Here is a 24275-nt window from a genome sequence, read left to right on the forward strand (position 1 = left end):
CTCCCACCTGGCACCTGTGAAATCCTGGAGCAATTGTCCCCAAAGAGTTTGGATGGACCCCACTAGAAGAACATCCCATGTTCTCTCCCTCCTGTGCCCTTTGCAGCTCTCAGGAGGAGGTTCACTACTTGATGAGTTCCATGGGGCACAGAAAGGCACAGAGTTATGCCACAGATCAAATTGCCCCATCATATTTTGGGGTGGAAGCCGGCACTCTACCTGCTTGTGTTGAGGGGTAGTATTTAGGTCTCTGCGATGTTTTTGCATTGTGGTAATTGTATTGATTTAGAAACCAACAGAGTTAAATCAGTGCAACTCTGCTGGTGTGGACACAGTTATTACAGTAGAAGCAGCATAACAAGCCTTCTTGGGGTGCAAATGCCCTTGGCTGCTTCACTGAAGGGCCTTACGGTAGGTTTGCAAGCTCACAGTTGTGTGTGGAAATCAGGTGGGTATTATCTTCTTTCTCCCTTGGCGAGAAGCAGTTCAATTATCCAGCAGGGGCTGAGGCAAGGTGGGAGCAGATTTCAAATGAGGGAAAGAAACCCTGCGCAATGCCTCTTGCTCTCAGCAGCCCAGTTTATAGACACTGCCTTAGGGATGGTCTACACATGGGCTTTTTGCACCAATGTAAGTAGCTACACCAGGGCAAACCCCTCATGTAGATGTATTTAAACCACTATAATCCATGCTCAAACTGGGGTCTGTCCTACACTAAAACATTAGATTGATCCAGGTACATTGCTTAGGATGGTGAAAAATCCATCTCCCTGAGCGACTTAGTTAAGCCAACCTAACCCCCAGTGTAGACAATGCTAGAATTCTTCTGTCGCCCTAGCTACCACCTCTTGGGGACATGGATTTCCCATACCGATGGGAGAACCCCGCTGTAGCATTTCAAGGATAGATGAGCCCTGGTTCACTATAATCTGATAATTTACCATGTCAGACAAAACTACATTAGGGGTTTGTATTGTAGTGACTAAATCATTTTTAGTTGAACTGTGGGCTGGTCTACTCTCTATTTTTGCACCAATGTAACTAAATCAGCAGAAAGAACTTTATACCACTAAAACATTGATATTGGAATAAATAGTATCTTCATAAGGGTATCTAGAGGGTTATAGCAATTTAACTACACTGGATTTTCTTCTGGAGGGGTCAGCTCAGATAGACGTTTGTGTGGCAGCTTCGACCACTCTAATGGTCTAACAATAGAAGCACAGACCCAGTGGCACAGATGGTAGGACGAGGTAGCTGCCCCCAGTACAATCCTGTCCAGTATTCTTGGTACTTAACTCAGGGTGCTAACGCATCCCACTGCCCAGACAGCAGTTCTGTTTTTAGCATGCTTCATCAAAGCTAGCGCACATACAGCCCTGAGCTAGAAATTACACTCCCACTTTAAAGTGTAGACGTACCCCCAGTTAAATTGGTATAAAAACTGAGTTAGCAGTTTGTTAGCAAACTTTGTTAGCAAACTGGGATAAGTTTGCTACCAAAGGCAAGCCCCCAGCTTCACTCAATAGGAGCGGATTACAGAAAGCCCAACAGTTGAGGGTTAGTTTGTAAAACAGGAGCACCCACATTTTATCAAAGCCTCCGAAATCCCACAAGCATCTGCAGTTAGCTTTGTGTGTTGATTTTATTTTAAATATACTTTTGGTTCTGGAACCAGTGTTTGGACTTAACAGGAATAACTTTTTCTCCTTGGTGAACAATGATTTTCTGATGCTCTGCTTAATTCAACAGTTTGTAGAATAGCCTCTGCTATTCCAGCCCTGCCCCCCACTCCCAAACTCTGTCAATGCCCCTCACCCCTGACTTGCAGCCCTCGCTGCTATCCCAGCCCTGGGCTCCCCACCCCATACACAGCTATGCCAGGGCCCCTCACCCTTGACCAACAGCCTCCCTGCTGTCCCAGCCTGGGGCTCCCCACTCCCAACTCTGCTGATATCCCTCACTCCTAACTCTCAGCTGCCATGATGTTCCAGTTCTGGTCCTCCTAAAACAAGACTACCAGTTAAATTCAAAATCATGTGGGCCAAGGGAAAAGCAGGTATAAAACCACCACCAGGTTAGAATGGGAGCATTTTACACTCACTTCTAGACCACCGCCGTGTCAATGAGGAGGATGGAGAGTTAGGCCCTTCATTAGCATTATAAAGTGTTTAAGAGCTGCTGAGAAGTAACCGAAGCACAGAACCCTGTTGTGTCGGCCAGGGGTAAATACAGCCACCAGGATGGAGCTGTGCAATATGCTTGGCCTCAAATACAGAGTTGGGGCTTGGTGCTCGGGGCTGGACCCCCGCGTCCTTTTGTCATGCCTGTCCCATTCAGGTGGCAAGCTGCTTTGCAGCACAGCGCCATCCATCTCTGCTGCCCCTGGGGGAGGGACAGTCCCTCCTCCCTGCTGAATTCTGGGCGGGGTATTGCCTGTAGGGGGCAGATGCTCCCTGGGAGTCCCAATCGCATCAGTGTGGGGCCCACACGCGTTTCTCTCTTAATTCAGGAGGAAATGTGCAGAGGCAGGCGGTGAAGGCCACGCCCTGGATCCGGGGCCGCCGGCGGGGGCTGCCTAGAGCTTGGGGGACCACAGAGCCCTGACCCGGCTCAGGGCCGCTTACCCGCGCTCCCTCCTGGGGCTGCTGCGCCCTCGCACGGGAGGGAGGGAGGCCGCGGCCAGCTGAGCAGGGCCCGGGAACGCTGCTCCCCGCGAGCTGCCGCTGCCTGCGCCCCTTTCTGCGGGCGAGCCCCGGGGGCGGGGGTGGGGAACCCCGCTGCCAGGCGCAGAACCCAGGCGGCCGCGCTCGCCGCTCCCCCCGCGGCGCTTCGCCGGGCGCCCGTCCGGCCGCAGGCTGCGATCTGCACCGTCACCGCGGGCTGTGGCACCCGGGGGAGGAGAGGGCGGGACTATTTCCTGAGCTGCTGTGAGAGGCGGCGGAGGGACACCGGTGTCTTGGCCGGGCTGTGCTGCAACTTTCTTCCAGCAGCTTCCATGCTAGCGCCCGCCCCCGCGCCCCCCCATCCCCCCGGGCACGCGCAATGGGCGCAGCAGCCCCGTGCATGCACTGCAGCACCACAAGGGGGAGCCCTGGTGCAGGGGAGCTTAGCTGGGAGGGTCCCCCCCTTGCTGCCCACTCCCCTTCGCAGTTACCCCCAGGCTGCCCTGCAGCCAGATGTCCCCGGGGAGGGAGCTGTGGCTGCCATCTTGGCACCTATCGAGCCCCCCAACCTCCTGCCAGCTCAGGGAAGGGGATGGGCCCCAGGTGCTGGGATGCTGCACCCGGGGGGGGGGGGGGGCTCAAGATGGGGTGGGGGAAATGCCCCCCAGTTTTACCCCACCTCCTAGACGTACTGGCGCTTTACAAACTCATGATGAGATCAGCTCCCTGCTGCAGGGAGCCAGGCAGGCCCGCATCTCAGAAGGGAGGACAGTCTGGTCTAGTGGTTAAAGCCAAGGGACAGGACTCCTGGCTCTGTCACCTAGGCACTGTGTGACCTGGGGGGACCTCCCCATCCCTGGACCTCAGAGTCCCCCTCTGTAAAATGCCCCTGTTTGTGAAGCACTGAAAGGCCTGAGCTGCACAGTTTTTGCACTGATTTAATTATCTCCATCTTGGTGCAACACCCTGGAGTGAGTTTAAATTGGTTTAAGCATGTCCCTGCTAGGGAGCTGCCCTGATTTAATGACCTTGGTTTATCGGTGAAAAAAAAAAAGCACTTTCAACAGAACATGCTAGATAAGGACAAACTATTGGAATAGAACCCAGGAGTCCTGACTCCCAATCACCCCAGCTCTAACCACTAGACATCACTCCATTTGTCCAGACCTCAGCTTGTTTCCACACTTGCCTGTCTCTTTCCCTCCCTTGCTCTGGCTTTTGGTTTGTTTGCAAACACTCATTAATGTTAAGCTCCTGTTTCCAAAACAAACAAGAGAAAGGAGGGTGACGTCTGTCAGCTACCTGAGCCAGTAACTGCTGTCCTCCATGGTGAACCAGTTTGGGCCTCAAGATGGAGTGGGAGGGGTTGTCTCTAGGCCATAACTTCCCCCTCAGTCCCGAGGCTGGCAGTGCAGGGATCTCCCTCAGACACAGGATCTACCTACCCTTTGGCAACACCTGAATAGTTTGTCATGTCAATTAAGGCCATGTCTACATCTAAAATTTTGCAGCGCTGGTTGTTACAGCTGTATTAGTACAGCTGTATAGGGCCAGCGCTGCAGAGTGGCCACACTTACAGCAACCAGCGCTGCAAGTGGTGTTAGATGTGGCCACACTGCAGCGCTGTTGGGCGGCTTCAAGGGGTTTTGGGGAAGGCGAGAGCAAACCGGGGAAGGAGACCAGCTTCGCCGCGGTTTGCTCTCGCGTTCCGCGAACCACCCTGCAAACCGCAGGGAAGGAGACCTGCTTGCTCGGGGGTTCGGCGAACGCGAGAGCAAACCGGGGAAGGAGACCAGCTTCGCCGCGGTTTGCTCTCGCGTTCCGCGAACCACCCTGCAAACCGCAGGGAAGGAGACCTGCTTGTTCGGGGGTTCGGCGAACGCGAGAGCAAACCGGGGAAGGAGACCAGCTTCGCCGCGGTTTGCTCTCGCGTTCCGCGAACCACCCTGCAAACCGCAGGGAAGGAGACCTGCTTGTTCAGGGAACGCGAGAGCAAACCGCGGCGAAGCTGGTCTCCTTCCCCGGTTTGCTCTCGCGTTCGCCGAACCCCCGAACAAGCAGGTCTCCTTCCCTGCGGTTTGCAGGGTGGTTCGCGGAACGCGAGAGCAAACCGCGGCGAAGCTGGTCTCCTTCCCCGGTTTGCTCTCGCCTTCCCGGAACCACCCAGCAAACCTCAGGGAAGGAGACCTGCTTGCTCGGGGTTCGGGGAACGCGAGAGCAAGCCGGGGAAGGAGACCACTTGATTACCAGAGGCTTCCTCAGGTATGCTGGGATACCTGCTTATTCCACGGAGGTCAAGAAAAGCGCTGGTAAGTGACTATACTTGATTACCAGCGCTGGATCACCAGCGCTGGATCCTCTACACCCGAGACAAAACGGGAGTACGGCCAGCGCTGCAAACAGGGAGTTGCAGCGCTGGTGGTGCCCTGCAGATGTGTACACCTCCTAAGTTGCAGCGCTGTAACTCCCTCACCAGCGCTGCAACTTTCTGATGTAGACAAGCCCAAAGTCTCATTGAATGGAATTGCCTGCAGCTCCGGACCCCTCCCCATGGCACCACCGAGTGCCCAGTCTCCAGTATGACAGGTATTTGCAATGCTGTGTTACCAGCAGGGACCCAGCATACATGGGCCAGTGGAAACACAACCGATGGCCCTGCAACAGGGAGGGACTGGCCATGGCCGGGCAGCTAGAGTCGGTGCCCACGGTGGAGATCGATCCGGGACGGCACGTTCAAGTACATCCTGGTGCGGGTGCTGTGCGCGGGGGGAGCCGAGCACCGGGACGTCGTCGGGCACAGCGGCCGCCGAGTTCCACAATCATATATTTGAAAAAGTAACAGGGAGGGACTGTGAACCTGGTACTCACATAGTTGCCCTGGGGATGTCTGGGCCTCTCAGCCTCTCTTCACAGTGTGAATTGAGTAAAGGCATTTCCACTGTGACTGGAGCACATTCCTCCCTGGTGGGGCTTGGCCACTGCAGGTGGGGTGGTAACCATGATCAGTCCAGGCAGGGATTGATGCTATGACCCAGTTTGGGTTCCATCCACACTGGCTGGGCCACATCATGGGGGAGCCATTTCAGTCACAATGCAGCCTCCACTGTAACAAACCCATGGGCCCCATGCCTGGGCAGGGGTTGCTCTGTGGCACCCCTCAAACCCCCTGCTGGGCAGTGGGGACAGGACTTAGAGCCTTCTGCTCCATAAGGTCCAGCCACAAGGAGAATCTCTCTTGCCAGAAGTATTGGGCCTGTGATCCTTGGGAGCAATTCCAACGCGATCCCATCAGAGGCAGCTCAGGGAAAGTGGGGTCCAGGACTTCTAGGGAGGGAAGGAAGGACGTGCTTCCCATTAGGGCTGAGGGCATCCTGCAGACATGTGATGAACCGGACAGCCTCACCCCTGGATTGAGGCAAATGTCACCATTGAGGTGATGATGGCTTTTCTAGAAGCCCAAAGGAGAGCTGAGAACAGGGGTTAGCTGAGGAGACCTCGTGCACCACACTTCCGGTCTCTCCCAATGGCCTTCCCCTGCTTTTCCTGCATGTTTCCAGTCTGCAGCTGGGCAGGTGCTGCTCTGGACCCAGGGGCGGCTCTAGGAATTTTGCCAACCCAAGCACGTGCCTGTGGGAGGTCCGCCAAAGCCGCGGGACCAGCGGACCCTCCGCCGGCAAGCCGCCGAGGGCAGCCTGCCTGCCGCCTTTGTGGCGCCAGTAGAGCACCCCCCATGGCTTGTCGCCCCAAGCATGCACTTGGTGTGCTGGGGCCTGGAGCCGCCCCTGTCTGGACCCTGCTTCCCAAACAGGCAACGGGGTACTGGAGCGCTAGTCAGCTTCATTTGGGCAAAAGCCTTTGGAATCAGACAGCAAATGCCTATGAGGAGATCAGAGTTCCCCACCGTTGGGGGTCTCCCCAGTTGCCCTCCTCATGAGCATGTCCGGGAGAGCCCTAGGCTGGAAGTGACCTCGTTAGTCTGGGATGAACACCCCCAGGGATGTAGGACAGGAGCACGTGTCCTCTGGCCTCCTCCTCACAGAGTGGAACTGATCTGAACCCCTGCTGAGATCCCAGCACAACCTGCCATGCCATCTCCACCCCGGACACATCCTGTCCCATGGAAGGTTCCTCTGCCAGCTCAGCTGTTCCATCTCCAGACTGAATGCATGGTTACAGTGTCAGTAATCCTGGGACAGGTGGGTGGGGAGGGGTAGCAATGAGATGCCAGGGCCGGAAGGGAAACACAGGGGAATGTCTGGGCCCTGGGGTTGGATGTCTGGTGTGTGTCCCTCCCCCCGGCGCCTCTCACACACAAGGCCCTTGTTTTCTGGCCTTAGGGAGACAGCAACTCTTCTAGGGCTCAGGGCCATGGGTAGAATGACTGGATAATGTGACTGCTGTTATAAACCTGGCCGATGAGCTCACGATTCTGCCTGATTTTCCAGAGGTCATGGGCATGAGCTCTGTGCTGAGCCAGAGATATGGGATATGCAGACCTCCGGGGACCCCAGCACTGGAATAGTGTGTGGAGAGAGGGAGATGGACTACAGGTCAGGTTTGAGGAGCATGGACGGAGCTGTGTGGAGCCCAGCATCGGGATAGCAGGGGGCAGCAGGTCAGGGGTGAGGGGCACGGGCAGAGCTATGTGAAGGGAGCCCAGGGCTGGGATAGCAGAGGGGCAGCAGGGTGAGGGGCATGGGCAGAGCTGTGTGAGGGGAGCCCTGGGCTGGGATAGTGGGGGAGCTGCAGGGGCACTGGCAGAGCTGTGTGAGGGGAGCCCAGCGCCAAGATAGCAGGGGGGCTGCAGGTCAGGGTGAGGGGCAGACAGAGCTGTGTGGGAAGAATAGCAGTTCAGGTCAGTGTTGAGTGTATGTCACTCCTATTGTCCAGCTGGTTGGTGACCCCTGTGAATCATGTGTTCAGGGTGTGTACAACACTAGGCAGACAAAAGCAGCCTTCACAAACCCCTATTGTAATGAGCCTCTCCTCAGTCCCCGTCCCCCCAAACAGTAAGGCCAAGGAGTGAGTATGCTGGAAAACCTGCGGTCCCTCCAGCACAGGGCTGAGGTATGGTGGGGTGTGAGTGGGGGTGGTCTTCAGGGCTGATGAGATGTAACTTTTGGGCCTTTGCTAGAAGGAAGCTGGGACAGAGGCGGTGTCACCAGGGGTTACTCATCTAACGGGAGGAAAGATCAGTGGCACAACCATCCCATGGGCCATTCACCTCCTCCATGGTTGTGATGTGTGTTTTGGGGACAGACTCAGACACCTGCAGTACAGGGTACAGGCTTGTCTACACTTGATTTTTCACACCCCTGAGGAAGATAGCTGGGTCGACATTACTTCTGAGTGCAGACGTGGCCTGTGGCTACATCAGTGGTTGTGATCCTGCTGTCACTGGAGGTCATTGCTAATGAATGCACAGTACCAAACACAATTGTGTGTACTAAGCTAGACATTCCAGGCATGTTTTGTCCAGGACACAAACAATTGTGGTTCACCCTAGGCTGGCACAATAGCACTCAATTAACTTGAGGTAACACAAATTCTCAAAGCTATGTCTGCACTGCAATAGGTGTGACTGCAGCGTGGCATGTGCCCCAGCCAGTTTGAATTTAGCATGGCTAAGAAGAGCAGGTAGCTGCAGCCGCAGCTGCACCTGTGTGGCTGTGTCTTCACTGCTAGGTTTGGTTGTGCTAGCTCACGTGAGTATGCCTCCGCGAGCTGCAATCACACCTTCATTGGCCGCTACACGTACCTCAGGGGAGAATCAAAGAGCAAACCCTGGGGGTTCTGCACAACTAGGTTTGGTGCCAGGGAGAGTTGCAATCCTGGACATGGGTTACAGGCGGTGTAGATGGGGGGGGCATCAGAGGGCTATGCTGGTGTGAAGCTGGCAGGTGTATGTTTGTGTCAGGGGCAAGTGTTCAGAGGAACCATCGCTGCCCCTAGGAGCGGGAGCTGGGAGAATGTTTCTGGGGAAACTGCTTCCAGGAGAGGCAAAGGTGCAGGGATGCTCAGAAAGGACAGGACACTGCAGCTCACTATTGTGGTCACTAGGTGGCGCAACAGCTCAGCCAATGCACCTGCCACCTCTCAGGGCATCAGAGCCCAGCACTCCTCTGCCAGTACCAGCCCAGACCTCCATCTCCCCAGCCTGCCAGTACTGCCCTAGACCCCCACCCCCCACAGCCTGGTCTCAGCACTCAAAGTACTGGCCCTGTGTTCACATGCCGGGGATATGGTTGGGACCCCCTGCCCCCTCACTGCCCATGGAGGCCCCCCTGAAATGGGAGTGGGAGTGAACTGAATAGGGGCTGAGGACAGACACCAAAATGTCTTCACACCAGCCCCCACCCCCGTTCAGCCCTAGGGGCCCAGCTCTGCAGGGGCTGATGCCTATGACTGAGGGCTGTAGGGTGCTTGCGCTCCCCTTCCCCCGTGGCGGCGTGGGAGTCAGTGGCAGACACACGAGGAGGCATGTTCACTCTTTGTATAGAAAATGGCAACTGTACAGATACATTTACAGAGATGAACGGGCCGAGCCCATGCCCACGCCAAAGGGCACTCAGCCAGGCAAGGCCTCGCGGAGCATGGGGTGGCTCCTGGCAGTGCGGTTCTACATTGGCCTTCTCACTCTCTGGGCACCCCCCACTGCCAGCGTGCCTGCTCCACTCCTGCAGCACCTCCTCCTGGGGAAGTCTGGGACTGCCGCAGGGGGGCAGATCAAAGTCTGAGGCAGTGCAAGCAGCTGGGGTGAACGGCACCTGGAGGGAGGTCAGGAGCAGAGGAAAGGCTAAGGCAGAAGAGGAAGGACGTGCAGTAATTGGGGCATCTGACTGGTACACCAGACACCTGGGCTCTATCTCCAGCCCTGCCCCACTTCCTCATCTGGAGTCTGGGGTCATGACACTTCCCTAGCTCTCGGGAGGGACGGGGAGGAATAAAGCTACAAGTGTCTGAGATGCTCAGCAGCTATAGCGATGGGCAGCACACATGTATATATGGCGGAGTGGGCAGGGGTACAGTTTGCAGGGCTCCTCTTCCCTCAGCCAGGCATGGGGGTTAGTTCATTTCCCTTGCTGGGGGCAGGGGGAGAGAAACTGGACACGGGTGAGCTCTCCAGGGCCACCTCAAGAGGAGGCCAGGATGGGGAGAGAAAGTCACAAGCAGCCCCCAAGGGAGCAGCGACCCCAGGCACTCTCTTCTCTTTTGAGCCAAGGACCCCAGACTTGGTGGGTGTGATATGAATTCGAGGCAGGATCCTGGCATCTGTGCATGGGGAGGAAGTCACACAACACTAGGCAGGGGGAGATCTGTGTGTGTGGGATCCAGCGGTCACATACAGTACGGGGGGCACATGATGGCACACAGGTACTGGAGCCATCACACAAGCCAGGGTGGGGCAAAGTGGCCCAGCCCTAGGAGCCCCAAGCCATCCTCAGGGCAGGTGGAGGTCACTCCCCAGGTCACAGGGCATAAGGTCTGCTAAGGCAGTGAGAGTTCATAGCAGTGCACAGGAGACGTCCCCCCAGCACTGTAGCCTCTATGCGCTGGCCAGGGGACGAGAAGCTGAGCCAAGCACGGCCTCAGTGTCCATGCTGCCGCTCCGCTAGATCACCACCCGGAAGAGGAAGGAGAACACGGCTCCCAGCGCCAGGCCCAGCGAGAGGAAAAAGGCCATGATGGCTCCAGCCGTCTCAGCTTCGTGGGTGAGCACCTTCCTGGGGGAAGAGAGAAGCATCAGCCCATCGGAACTATGCACCAGCCCCCACCCTTGGTGGCTCCTGTCCTAAGCCCTCCTGCAGGAATCAGTGCCCTGCGACTCCCCACATCTCCCCCTCCATTCTCAGCGCCAAAGGGAAAGGGAACGAGGACCTGGAATGAACTTGGAGTTGTCCTTGGGGAATGATCCTGTGCCACCCCCAGCAGAAGGGCTGGGAGGAACCTAAAGGGCTTCTCAATGTGCACTTCAGCAGAACAGTGTGGGAACTAGAGCAGGTGGGCTGCCCGCCCCCCATCTCCGCCCCCCACCCCGTTGTTCCAGCTCTGGGGTCCCCACACAGATCAGGAGACCAAGGCACAGAGTAGTTAAGATATTTCTGCTGGACACCTCACCCATTGTAACAGAGATGGGCTGAGAACCCAGGTCTCCTGACTCCCAGATCTGTGCTTTAACCCCTGCTTGTGGGTCCGAGTGAGGGGCTGGGGGGGAACCCTGGGGCACACACAGGCTCTTCTCCCTGCCCTGTGGCCAGGGGAGCCAGGCCCCTTTAGAGACCAACTGTTCTACCACCAGAGAGAAGCCTTAAGTGCCTGACAGAGAACAGTTAGTCCAGTTTGCAAGACCCTCCCAGGGTTGGGGTACTGACACTGTAGGAAAGGAGGGGACAGGATGGCATGCAAGGGGGAGCAGCCTGCAAAAGGCCACCAATGGTGGCAGGCAGGAGGGCCTGGGCTCCTTTTGCTCCACTAGGAATGTGCTCGGGAAGTGAGTTCATTGAACTGCCCAGGCCTTGGAAAAGCACTGGCAGAGTGGACATAGGCCCGGCACAATCAGTCGGTGGTGCTCTCGTGCTCCCTCTGCTGGAACATGGGAGGAAGAGCAGAAGTCTGCGCTGAGGGTGGTGCCCAAACCAGGAACATGTTTGTTTCAGGCTGTGTGAGGAATGCGGGGGCTGGGCCAGGGTGTCACACACAGTCACATGGGATTGAAGCTGAGCCTGGGGTCGAGCTCATGCTGTATGTGGAGCAGGGGCTGGGGTTAGGAACCAGGCTGGCCAGGCCAGGAGCAGGGAGAAGTGCTGGCATGGCTGCCACTTGATAATCTCACACACTGGTGATGGGGAGAGGGAAAGGGGGCAGGAAGGGCACCTGCTTCTGGAAGGAAAGGGGGCCGAAGGGTAGCCACAGCGAAGGGCAGGGAGGATGCTGACTGCTTCCCATCAGGGCTTCTCTGCAGCAGTAATCCCATCCCCACACCCTGCTGGGATGAGCGCCCAGCTCTGAGTTATGGGCTCGTAAAACGAGTGCGGCTGCTAAGTGTCAGGCAAAGTGCCACCCTGCAGCTCCCGGCGCCAGCATCCCCCCTGCCTTGAGAGACTGCAGGCCGCCCGGCCGACCCCCGCAGCTCCCTGTGCTGGGGCCGAGGCCATGTCCCTGGCCGAGCGCTCTGCAGGACCAGTTGCCTTTGGCTGCTTAGCTCTGGGGGCAGCTTCTCCCCCATGCCCCGGGATCAGCCCTGGCCCATCGCTTTTACTCCTCTTTTAGGAGGCACAAGTCTGAGCTCAGCTCTGGGCTGTGGAGGAAGGAGAAGACTTGTGGCTGAAGCACAGGACTGGGAGCCAGGACACCTGCAAGGCCTGGAGCGAATCCCCCTGCCATTTCTCCCTCTGTAACATGGGGAGAGTGACCCTAACCCACCACACCAAGGCAATTGGAAAAGCACCCATTAGACAGGGGAACCCCCAGTCCCTTCAGGCAGGGCCTGGATAAGGGACTGTGCCCAGTGGTAGAATTGCCATCAGCCAGTGCCCAGTGCAGCAGCATGGGCTGGTGTGTGGTAAGAGGTCGCTTGGGTCCCTTCCCCCCGCCCCTAGTCACACTCACTTAGGCCCGAAGCACATGCAGAGGCTGGCCAGGTAGCCATTGGAGATGGAGAAGAGGATGATGAAGATGATGTACCAGGCATCATGGTGGAAGAAAACGGGCATGTGGCTGCGGGGCTGCACGTTGCACAGCATGAAGAGGGGGATGAAGACTATGCGAGCAGCCACCATGAAGGGCAGGAGCCAGCTGTCTTTCCCGGGCTGGGAGAGAGAGAAAAACACAGACCTATGAGTGGGTGGTGTGCCACAGAGCACTGGGGAAGTGGGCAGGCATCTCCCCGCGGGGTGCCGGGGAAGCAGGCAAGCATGGGGCATCTTCCCATGGGGCACCGGGGAAGCAGGCAGGCGTGGGGCATCTCCCCACGGTATCCACGGGGGCACTAAGGTTTATCTGACAGCAAAAGTAAAGGCGGAGGGAGATCCACACTGGTAAAGGGTAAGAACGAGGCTGTTGAGGGAGCTTGCCATTGTCCTACTCAACTCTAGGCCCCCCACCTTCTAACCCAGACAGCTCGGTGCAGGGCCTACCCACTCAAAGGGGGTGCTCCTGAGTGACACAGGCTCCCTCTCCCTGCCTTGCAATGCCCTTTGCACTACCTGCACCCCTGACCGATGCGAATGTGGCTGGGAAGGACTGGAGTCATGGAGCTCCTGCGCTGGAGCTGCTGGCTTAGGTCCCAGGGAGAATAGTGGGGTCAGCAGGCAGGTCACTGGGACGCAGTCCCTGGCTCTTGCCACCCCTTCAGGCCCATTCCCTAGGACTGGACTGGTACTTTTCCAGCCTGCTGACTCGTGCTGCTGGAGCACTGGGCGGCGGCAGGAGCCAGAATGCTGAGCCAGGGTTCTGCAGAGTCAATAACTAACAGATGGAAAACAACAGGCTGATGGCAGCTGTGAAAGCCCAGCACACATGCAGCCCAACGCCCTCTCCTGAGGGGACAGCCATCCATGGGAAATGCCCATACTCCCAGTCGGCTTTCCCTGAGCTCCCTGCCCCATGTTCTCTGACCCCTGCCACAGCTAGTGCCGGAGGCACTGGCTTGGCCAGTTTCTGGTCAGTCTCCCTTTTTCTACCTGCTGAGTCTGCAGGTGTGAGCCCTCCCAAGGGAACACTTCGGTTCTGGCTGGAACCTGCCCTGCTCAGTCCCTTCCCTTTGGTAGGTTCAGCGCACAGTGGGACCCCCCTCTTTGTCTTTCTCCAGCTGGGTGTGACTACGTGCCCCATGGACATGATGATGCTCTGACTCATAGACTTTAAGGCCAGAAGGGACCATTATGATCATCCCAGCTGCTTCTCTCGGTTCCACCCAGACCTCTCCAGAGTCACCCTAAGGTCTCTGAGCCAGGTTTCACTGCCTGCGTCTGACACAAGCCTTCGTTGTCCCCTCAACTTGGGACCCTGCGGGGCACGTTGGGCTGGGCTGGCATGGTGGTGGGGCAGTCGTGGGCACAAAGTATGCTGCGGGATTGGGGCGGGCCAGTCGGCCTGTTCGTGGGCACAGCCAAAACCAGCGTCCTGTTGACTGAGCGGCCCCACCCCGGGAAAGGAGGGCACCCAGCGGATCAGCCAGGCCAAACCACATGCAGCCACATCCGATTTCCATAAAGCTGTTTTGGAACCATCTCCTGCCAGCGGGGATGTGGCCTGGCAAGGCAGCTCGGGGCCAAGGGCGAGGGCAGTCAGATGATGTGACCCCACTGCGGGGAGGGAGGTTCGGAGAGGCAGCTCCTGACAGCAGGGGATTCTAGCTTGGCCAGGCCGGCTGGCTCAGACCGGACAGGCTCTCCATTGTCTCATGCTGTCAAGAGTTTATTCAAACAAACAGCCTGAGCAGTAAGGGGGGAAGCATTGTGTGGGGCGTGGAGGAGGCAGGAAGAGCCAGAGACACCCCAGCCCCCCTCCCAACCCACAGCAGCAGGCACAAGGGATAGTCAATGCAGAGCAAACTCTGGACCCACAACCTGACCCACAGGGCGGCTTGCACTCAAGCACACACTCTAGGCCCCCTGGAATGTGGGAGAGAAACAGTCCCCCAGCAGCCCCGTTAGCCGTACAGGGCCTATGGCACACATTCATGCAGATCGGCTTCCAGAACACTCCCCGGACACACGCTAGCTACAGGGCGGGTGTTTAGCCCTGCTCCTGCATTCTCAGTTCCCTGCTGCTGGCTGTGCCTGGAGCATGGCAGGTGGCAATTCCAGGGCAGAGTGGGTACAGGGCTCAGACCAGCCGACAGTCTCTGTGGCCCAAATGAAGGGCCTCTGAGCCCTACTACTGGGACAGGGCGAGTCCTCAAAGCAAACACCATAGAACTCCAGAGCTTTAATGGCACCATATGCGGCAGGCCCGAGGAGGCAAGAGAAAAAGACAAAGAGGAGCCAGGGAAGGGGCAGCCTTGGGCACTGCTGCCATGGAGGAGACTGTAGCCCATTTGGTGCCCTTCGTGAGCCCAGCCCTAGACTGCCTACGAGCAGTGCAGCCCTCCCCACTGCTCCTCCTCTGCCCCAGCCAGCTGTCTGTGTGACTGCAGCCTGCACTTGTTTACAAGGAGGCTGCAATTGAGGAGATGGTTTCCTCCAAGCCACACTGCTGGGAAAACAGCACCATGGGAACGTCTAACTGGAACTGCACAGGATCCCGCCCCCGCTCCCATTCACCAGATCCCCTCTCGGACCTCCCCAGCACCTGCGCTCCTTCCCATCTCTCTGACTTCACTTGGGCTCACGCCCTCCTTCCCGGCTGGAGACCCCTCAGCTCCATCCTCTCCCACCTCCTCCTCTCCCCAGCAGTGAGCTGCTCTTTCCTTGGCCCTATCTCCCACTCAGACTTGAAGCCAGAAAGGAGCACCATGATCATCCAATTTGACCTCCTGCATGTCGCCGGCCACAGAACCTCACCCACCCACTCTTGTGACAGGCCTCTAACCACTGGCTGAGTTACTGACGTCCTCCAATCCTCATTTAAAAATTTCAAGTTCCAGAGAACCCACCACTGACTCTAGATCAAACCCACAAATGATCCATGCCCCAAGCTGCTGAGGAAGAAGAAAATTCCTTCCTGACCCCAAATATGATGATCAGTTTTACCCTGAGCATGTGGGTAGGACCCACCAGCCAGACACCTGGGAAAGAATTCTCTGTAGTAACTCAGAGCCCCAGCTAGTGTCCCATGTCCGCCACAGGAGATATTTGCCAGCTGCCATCCCCACCTCTCCTGCCCTGTCACACACACTCCCAGGGCAGCCCATCTGCTTCTGCTCCCTGGGCTCCTCCCTCCCTCCCAAGTAGCTGCTGCCCTCTGCACTCCCCACAAGGCAGCTGATGGCTTTCTGCCAGTACCACCTTCTATGCCAGGGATTGGCAACCTTTCAGAAGTGGTGTGCCGAGTCTTCACTTATTCACTCTGATTTAAGGTTTCACGTGCCAGTAATACATTTTAACATTTTTAGAAGGTCTCTTTCTATAAGTCTATAATATATAACTAAACTACTGTTGTATGTAAAGTAAATACGGTTTTTAAAATGTTTAAGAAGCTTCATTTAAAATTCAATTAAAACTCAGAGCCCCCCGGACCAGTGGCCAGGACCCGGGCAGTGTGAGTGCCACTGAAAATCAGCTCGCGTGCCACCTTCGGCACCTGTGCCATAGGTTGCCTACCCTGTTCTATGCCCTTGGCATCCTGCATCTCGCTTTTCCCTGGGCTCTCCACTTCTCTCCCTGCAGTACTTTGCTGCCCCCAGCTGCTGGTGTCCCCCCAGGCGCCATGCCCTTGCTTGCTTGCTAGCTCTCTCTGGGGTGCCCGTTACATCCATTTCCCAGGGAGTTGGGAAAAGCGTGTCAGACTCAGCTGGGAACACACCCCGAATTCACAGTGCATTTAGCTTCCCCAGCCAAAAGAGGCAGGACAGGATTCCAGGGGGATGGGCTCCCTATGTCTCCATGATCGTCACCCCTTGTCCTTCCCTAGCATGTACACACAATTGTACTGGAGCCTGAGCCCACTGGGAGGTAGGAGTCAGAGCAGGATCCCTATTGTACAGGTGGAGAAATTGAGGCAAGGCACAGGGAAATGACTCACGTAAGGGCATGCCATGAGTGGTAAGAGCCAGGGATGGAAACCAGGGGTCTGGACTCCTAGCACCCTGCTCTAACCCAAGAGTCCTCACTCAGCTCCCAGAGCCAGGAGAATTCAATGCAGAGCCCCTTGTGCTAGCTTGTCAGCGCCCGCTTCCCTGTGTCCTGCATGGGCAGCTGGGCTGTCAGGACACAGGGCAGCCCCGTGAAGTGAACTCTGATTGGCTGATGGGTCAGGGCCAGCTGCCAGGCCCTTGCCCCCTCCGCTCTGCCCCACACTTACCCATAAGCAGATGGCCGTGAGGCTCCGTCCCAGCCAGTCAAAGATATTAAACATCAGGAAACAGGAGACAGGGATGAAGTACCTCTCTAGAGAGAGAGGAAGGGTCAGTGACAGGTGACAGGACACCCCACCCCCTCCTGTCTGCTGCGTGAGGTGCCCCCCACAGTGCAGAGGGGACAGGGGGATCAGGCCTTACCCAACAACACGGCACCTCCCAGGGGCACAGGCTCTCACCCTCCCTCTTCCTCCAACACGACTCTTCCTGCGGCTCAGCAGCCAGGACGGGGCCTAGGCCAGCCCACACCGTTGCCCATGGATCCTGCCCAAACCTGGGAGGGAAACCTGGCGCCCAGTCTGTCAGAGGGCACAGCAGGCCTGTCCAGCTCTCAGGTTGCCAACAGATGTCACTGGGGCCTCTCCCCTGTAGCTCCTTCTCCACTCGAGTCCCACTTTCTTCCAGCTCTGCCCCAGGGGTCTGCTCCCTTCTACCCCCGCCCCTAGTCTGCCCAGCGACGAATGATAGGTAGTCTGCTGTCACTCACTCCACTCGCTGCTCCCAGCAATCGTGGTCTTCACCTCGGCAGTGACAGCTGGGTAGACCCCAATGGTGACAGTGAAGATGAAGCAGACGGACAGAGCCATGACCCAGATCTGGGGGGTTAAAACAGAGCCAGAACCCGTTACCCAAATATGCAGGGACAGACCAGCTCTGGGGTGTCCCACTCTGGGGTACAGACGTGGCCCAGGGACCCATAACCCAGGCATGAGGGGCAGTGGGTGTCACCGACTTATGTACCTTCTTAAAGATGCTGAAGACGGAGGGCTTCTCGCTGGGAACTTGGGGGGCTGTGTTGTTCGGGTAACTCTGTTCCACCCCATTGGGCTCATCTGTACGGAGAGACAGGAAGGGTGAGGGGAGGTTCCAAGGTGGTGGGTGACCCCAGGTGCGGCCAGTAGCTCCACACCTGAGCCAGCACTGCTCATGCCTGCCGTTTCCCCCTCCCCTGGGATTCTGGGCCAGGCCACATGCAGAGGAGCTGCAGGCTTCCCCAGAGCCAGTAGCCTCCTCAGGTCCAGCTCCAGTCCCCAGCTCCCCCTCCAGCCCACCTGTCAATATTCCCCTCCCCCTGGCATGCCTCACCTTTCTTGATCAGGTCGATCTTGGTCTCCAGCTCAGCATGCCTCTCATGAACCCGATACTCAGTCTTGTCCTTCATCGAATGGTAACGGAAGAAGTCCTGCAGAGAGACCACACAGAGAGCTCATGTGTGAGTGGGGGTGTGGATCTCTCTGCCCCTAGGGATGAGGGCTGTCCACGGCCAGGACTGGAGTGTCACTGGGGAAGCCTGCATGCACAGGAATGAGGCTGGCTTCCCCTTGCACTATGGCTCCTGTGGAGCACAGCAACCCCCCACACCGCCACTCCTCTCTTCTGGCTGGGTGGTCCCCACCCCCGACCTCCCGGAGAAGGGCGAGCCCTTACCAGACGGGGCAGCAGGATGTAGGAGCCGATGGCCAGCAGGATCACCACGCAGGCTGTGATGAAGTAGCCGAAGGCGCTGTCTGCCAGCAATGAGCCGCCTAGGAGCACGGAGAGGAATCATAGAATATCAGGGCTGGAAGGGACCTCAGGAGGTCATCTAGTCTAACCCCCTGCTCAAAGCAGGACCAATTCCCAACTAAATCATCCCAGCCAGGGCTTTGTCAAGCCTGACCTTAAGGAGAGAGGCCAGAGGTGAGGGAAGGCCAGAGGGGGTTGCTGGGGAAGGCAACAATAGGGGAGGACTCCCCCCACCCCCAGCTCTGACAGGAGGACACCCCTCTCCTAGGACAGGATGTTTGCAGAAGCCTGTGGAGACTCCCTGCAGTGACCACCTCCCCAAAAATTGGATTTTAGTGCCCCCCCGAGTGACCCCAATGTGTCCTTCCCTAGAGGTGCCCTGGCAGCTGGCTCTGAACTGTGGTGGATCGGGGGAAGGGCAACCTGCACCCCCTCTGTACTAAGCAGGCCCTCCTGCGGCTCCTGGGCACAGGCTGCTTTGCAGCAGATCCCACTGGAAGGTGGGAAACTGGAGGGCTGTAGATGGGTCCGCATGGGAGTTACTCACTGGAGAGAGCGCAGATCATGGCCAGAGCTGCGAAGGTCCCTGCCATGCCCTGCCCGCTCATGATGGGGGCTGTGTAGCTGACAGGCAGCAGCCCAGCCAATCCAAAAAGGCTTCCCTGGAGGATGGCACCAAAAGCTGCAAGGACAAAGAGAGGTAATAATGAGGATCGGCCAATAGGGGTGACATGGAACACTGCCCTTCTCCCACCCCCCTGCAAGACAAACTAGGAAGCCACACTACATCATGCCAGTGCCCCTGCCCAGCTCCCTACGGCATCTCATGCTGGGGGAGACTGGGTCCAGGATGGCTGGGAGCTCCCCGCACAGCCAATGCCCCTGCCCTGCTTCCTACGGCGCCTCCTGCTGGGGGAGGAGAAGCCATACACTTCAGCGCCAGGAGATCAGACCTAGACACAAGACCCTCTAGCAGCAGAGTGGGTTGGCATTGCCTGGGGTAACAGTGAAGGGAGAGGTGGAACGGGGCCCGTGCCTCTTTCCACCCCTCTGGGGCCAGTTTCCCCGATCCCAGTAGCATTCAGGATTGTCCAAGGGCCCACTCACAATTGATGAGGATGATCTTGACCATGGTGATGACGAAGAAGGGGAGTGGATCCAAGGGGACCTTTACCAAGGCAGCCGTCATCATGAAGACCAGAAGGATGGCAACCAGACTGCCCAGGATACGGACTTTCTGGGGGATCCTGCAGGGTGGCAAGAGAGAGGCCCTCAGTGAGAAGAGACCCCACCAGCAGGACCATGGGGGGCTGCAGAAAGCACCCACCTCAGCAGGCCTGCCTCAAAGGAGAATTGGGTCACAAAGGCCAGGCTGTGTCGAGTGGGGATTGGTCCAGCTGGGCTCTGGGGGTGAAGGGGACCCAGCAGACAGGAGGCAGAGTTCCTCGCATGGCCAGAGGGGATGTGTCATAACTCTCCTACTCAGATCTGAACCTTAGAGTTCAGAACATGAGAAGCTAGCATGAAACCTCCAAACTTAATTACCAGCTTGGATCTGATATCGCTGCCACCAATCAGAAATTTTAGGGCCTGATACCCTCTGGTCCCCCCAAAATCTTCCCAGGGGACCCCAAGACCCAGATTCCTTGAGTCTCACAACAAAGGGGAATAAACCATTTCCCTTCCCCCTCTTTACCTCCTCCCAGATTTCCCCGCCCTGGGGACCCTAGGATACTCTCTGCTTCAAGTCCCTGAAACACAAGTACCGAGAGATCAAATCTCTCTCTCCCCTCACCCAGAGGGTATGCAAAGTCAGGCTTAGTAAATCTAACACAAAGAGATTTTCCCTTTCCCCCTGTCTTCTTCCTCCCACCAATTCCCTGGTGACCTGCAGACTCAATCCCCTTGAGCCCCCACTAAAAAAAAAACTCCAACAGGTCTTAAAAAGAAAGCTTTATATAAAAAAAAAGAAGAAGACATAAAATTGGTCTCTGTATCAAGGTGACAATATACAGGGTCAATTGCTTAAAAGAAAAAATGAATAAACAGCCTTATCCAAAAAGAATACAATTTAAAACATTCCAGCAACTACACACATGTAAATACAAAAAAACAATATAAACCTATTGTCTGACTATCCTTGTACTTACAACCTGGAAACAGAAGATTAGAAAGCCTGGAGATTCCTGTGGTCACTCTCAGAGCCCAGAAAGAGAACAAACCAAGAACAAAGGACTCACACCCAAAACTTCCCTCCACCCAGATTTGAAAAAATCTTGTTTCCTGATTGGTCCTCTGGTCAGGTGTTGTTTGTTACCCCTTTCCAGGTGAAAGAGACATTAACCCTTAGCTATCTGTTTATGACAGGATGGAGATGAGGGACTGGGCCAGGGCAGGGGCCCAGACTCACCTCTGGTGGAGGAAGGAGTTGAGGCAGGTGAAGATGAGCAGGGGTAGCATGGCGCAGAGTGTCATGAAGTTGTTGAACCTAGCCTGCAGGTAGGTGGGGGGAGGCTGCTGGCCCTCATCTGTGCTGTTCAATCCAGGGAGGCGCTCCAGGGAGGAAATGTTCTGGGGATCCCCGAGGCGGTTGGTGAAATACTGAAACGGAGAGAATGAAATGAATGCACCCGCCTCTGACACACCCAGACTGCACACATCCATGCCTCATGCATGTCCCTCCTGGCACACACCAGTTCCCACACCAACACAAGCATGGGCCGCACGTGCCACACACACTTAATCCCTCCCAGACACATGGGGCACAGAGCTCCTTACCGTGGTGGCTGTCAGGAAAAAATTCCATGGCAGCAGCGTCCCCAGGCCAAGTATGAAGAAGATCAGCCAGACGGCTTTATACCTGTGCGAGAGATGGGCAGAATCAGAGGGGTCTCTGAGCAGGCTGCTGTTGAGATAGGACAGGCAGTAGGAGGATACGTGTATATTGCCCCCATCTCCTGACCATCCCTGGCCCAGAGCAGGGGAGAGAGGAAGGAGGTAACAAATGATGAATTAGCTTAGGTTCAGTGTTCATAAAGGGAGGGCAGAGGAGAGATTTTCTCGGAGAAGGCAAGGGCCTGGGCTACCTGCCACTCCCACAGTTCTGCCAATGCCCATTACTTCTGACCTGAAGCCCCCCTGCTATCCCAGCCCTGGGCTCCCCACACACAGCTCTGCCAGTGCCCCTCACTCTGACCTGCAGCCCCCCTGCTATCCCAGCCCTGGGCTTCCCACATGCAGCTCTGCCAGTGCCTCTCACCTCTGATCTGCAGCCCCCCTACTATCTCAGCCCTGGACTCCCCACATGCAGCTCTGCCAGTGCCTCTCACCCTGACCTGCAGCCAGTGCTGGAGTATCCACCACGACCCTGGTAAATCAATCCAGTGGTTAATTACCCTCCCTAGTAAAACTCTGTCTTATTTCCAGTCTGAAATTTGCCTCGCTTTGACTTCCAGCCACTGGATCGTGTTGTACCTTTCTCTGGTAGATCGAAGAGCCCATTATTAACTATTTGTTCCACATATAGATACTTATAGACTGGAATCAAGTCACCCCTTAACCTTCTCTTTGTTAAGTTAAAATAGACTGAGAACCTTGAGTCTATCACTATAAGGCCTGATTTCTAATTTTTAAATCATTCTCCTGGCTCTTCTCTGAACCTCTCCCCAATTTATCAACCTCCTTCTTGACTGGTCTGTGGGCACCAGAACAGGACACAGTGTGCCAGCAGCAGTCACACCAGTGCCAAATACAACAGTAAACTAACCTCTCCTCTCCTACTCGAGATTCCCCTGTTTATACATCCCTGGATCGCTTTAGCCTCCAGTGTAGCACTGAGCGCTCATGGTCAGCTGATTAGCCACCAGGACACCCAAGTCTTTGTCAGAGGGTTCTCCATTCAGTGGGATGCTGCGCCGTTGTGTCTGTTTTTACTGAACACCTGCAGCTCCCACTGGCTTCACCTGGAGTGGGGAGCGCATAGCCCTTTTGAGAATCAGGCCCTACACACCCAACATGGGACACTCAAAACCAATAGCTGCTTTGTTGACCTAGGCCTTAATGCAGCCGAATGGGCATGCAGAGTCCTGACTGCCCCCTAGTGGCGGCTCTAATCATAGTACTGCTTAGTACAGCACCTGGCTGTTGGACCCAGAATCCCCTAATGGGAAGTTGGATGTGTTGGAGTTTGGAGAAATAAGGCCAAGTGGGTTGTTCGCTGCAAACACCGGGGACTCCCACTTCCTTACCCACTGTGTGTGCCTTCCCAGAGATGAGACTGGGTGCCCACAATGAGGTGTAACCCGGGGGGAGCTACATCTGACACTTCACACGGCATTGATGTGAAGGCAGAACGGATCTCTACTGTAGGAGAGGGCAGTGGGGAAAAGGGGGTCTGCTTGGCCCAGGAGGGGTTGTGTGGAGCCCTGTGAGTGCTGAGACAGTCCCCTCCTCCCACTGACATTAAGCAAGAGTTCAATGGTTCAGCTGCCCTGGGACCCAAAAGGGATTTCCAGGCTGTTATGAAAGAAGGAGGGAGTGAGGGTGTTGGCTGCTCACAGGCCCGTGGCAGCCAGATGTGTCCTGGCAGCTGGCAGATATGGGAGGGGGCCAAGTCTCTTAGTATTCGTCTTCCTCCTTGCAGTGCAGAATGTTTGCAGCCCATGAGTTATGAGAAAACTGACAACGAGAGCCTCCGAGGGAGGAGAGAGCCACAGACCCAATCCTGCTGCTTTAGTCACCTCACACTCTACAGACTGGGTTCCACCATAGCGCTACACATAGCCCAGCACTGGCTGCTGCTCCCCCAGCCCTCAGCTGCAGGGCCGGGGCACAAGGCAGGGCAGCAGGGTTTCTGGGTTTGGGGACAACAATATCTCCCCACCATCCCACCTCCACGTTCCAGGGACACTGGATTTGCCAAGATCATGGCAGCCATGGGCTCACTTGTTGAGCCTGCCAGGCTGCCGGGAGAGGGTCCTGTGAACACCACTGCGGCTGTGGTTCTGTCAGGAAGGGCTGGTTGGTGACTAGTTCAGGAGGCGATGTTTCCAGGGGACGTGTGTGCATGCACACTGAGGCCTGGCCATACCTGTCTGAGGGACCGCTGCTCGTTGTCATGATGCTTGGTGGCGGTCAGCAATGTTTGGTAGCTCCCAGCAACTCTCACTCCTTCACTATGCTGCTGGCCTCCTGCAAATCCAAACCAAGCAGAGAGAGCTTAGAGGGGAGCTGGAATCCCGGGAGCAAGGGGCGCAGTGCTGGTTTTAGTGCCAGGGGCATCCTGGGTGAGCTCCCAAAGGGCTGGGATCAGCAACACTGAAAGGGAACGGTACCCACACAGATCTGCCTCCCCTATGCAGAGCTGCCACTCCAAGCTTGTCGAAACTGGAAGGTGACTTGCTCAGGACAGGCTGGGACACAGGGCAGTGGGGTTGGAGGCCTGAAGCCCCTTCCTCCTGCAGGGAAGCCCTGCCCTGACACTGGCTCTTTCTTCTCTGGATGAGCTGAGCTGGCATTTTCCCAGCTCCCCAGTCCCCTCTGCATAAGCCAGGCATATCTGTTCCCCTTCGGTTACACACCCAGGAGGCCTGGTTCCTCCATTCCAGGCTACGTGGAGTCGCCAGCCCAGAAGCGACTCTGGGAGGGGCAAATACTCCATCTCCAGACAAGGGGAGTGCCTGGCTCTGGCATGCTCTAAGCTGGTGCGTATCCCCCACCCCCTTTTCTCTGCCACCTACTCTGGAGCGAGTCCCCTGCCCCTCAAGGCCTGAGGCCCCTCCCAACCTCTCTTTGGTACCAAGTGACAAAGCAACTTTTAGGCACCTGCTCCAGCCACGTCTGCTTCCTGCAGAGACCCACCCCTGCTTCATCTCCTTACATCAATGGCTCTTCAGCCATGAGGATGGATCCATGACCTGGGGGAATCCAGGGCCAGCTGGAGGGTCTGAGCATAGGCCAATCCCCTCCTCCCACAGCCCCCGTCTAGCTCACTCCCCTCTGCAGATCGCACGTCTCCCCCTCTGGACAGGGCGGAAGTGCAATCCCTTGTGTCAGTTATGGGGCGCGGTGTACTTACCCAGTAC

At 56.6% G+C, this 24275-nt stretch overlaps 1 protein-coding gene across 10 annotated transcripts in view; it reads right to left on the minus strand.

The window, feature by feature from the left end:
* SLC29A1 (solute carrier family 29 member 1 (Augustine blood group)) overlaps nucleotides 1-24275 on the minus strand; it is a 201883-nt gene that overhangs the window by 137592 nt on the left and 40016 nt on the right. For 7 of the 10 annotated variants that reach the window (XM_050950035.1, XM_050950037.1, XM_050950034.1 and 4 more), the window contains 12 exons: nucleotides 23282-23382; nucleotides 20971-21052; nucleotides 20603-20793; nucleotides 19300-19439; nucleotides 18740-18874; nucleotides 18115-18212; nucleotides 17773-17869; nucleotides 17428-17519; nucleotides 17174-17282; nucleotides 16632-16717; nucleotides 12276-12475; nucleotides 9145-10390 (listed from right to left, as the gene is read on the minus strand). In XM_050950035.1, the coding sequence (XP_050805992.1) occupies nucleotides 10279-10390; nucleotides 12276-12475; nucleotides 16632-16717; nucleotides 17174-17282; nucleotides 17428-17519; nucleotides 17773-17869; nucleotides 18115-18212; nucleotides 18740-18874; nucleotides 19300-19439; nucleotides 20603-20793; nucleotides 20971-21052; nucleotides 23282-23310 (1371 nt within the window). In that variant the 5' untranslated portion in view covers nucleotides 23311-23382 and the 3' untranslated portion in view covers nucleotides 9145-10278. Of the gene's footprint in view, nucleotides 1-9144; nucleotides 10391-12275; nucleotides 12476-16631; nucleotides 16718-17173; nucleotides 17283-17427; nucleotides 17520-17772; nucleotides 17870-18114; nucleotides 18213-18739; nucleotides 18875-19299; nucleotides 19440-20602; nucleotides 20794-20970; nucleotides 21053-23281; nucleotides 23383-24275 lie in introns of those variants that run through there. The other 3 variants (XR_007773967.1, XR_007773969.1, XR_007773968.1) reach the window with 1 other exon arrangement.

This window comes from Gopherus flavomarginatus, chromosome 4 (assembly GCF_025201925.1).
Source record: "Gopherus flavomarginatus isolate rGopFla2 chromosome 4, rGopFla2.mat.asm, whole genome shotgun sequence".
Taxonomy (NCBI): Eukaryota; Metazoa; Chordata; order Testudines; family Testudinidae; genus Gopherus; species Gopherus flavomarginatus.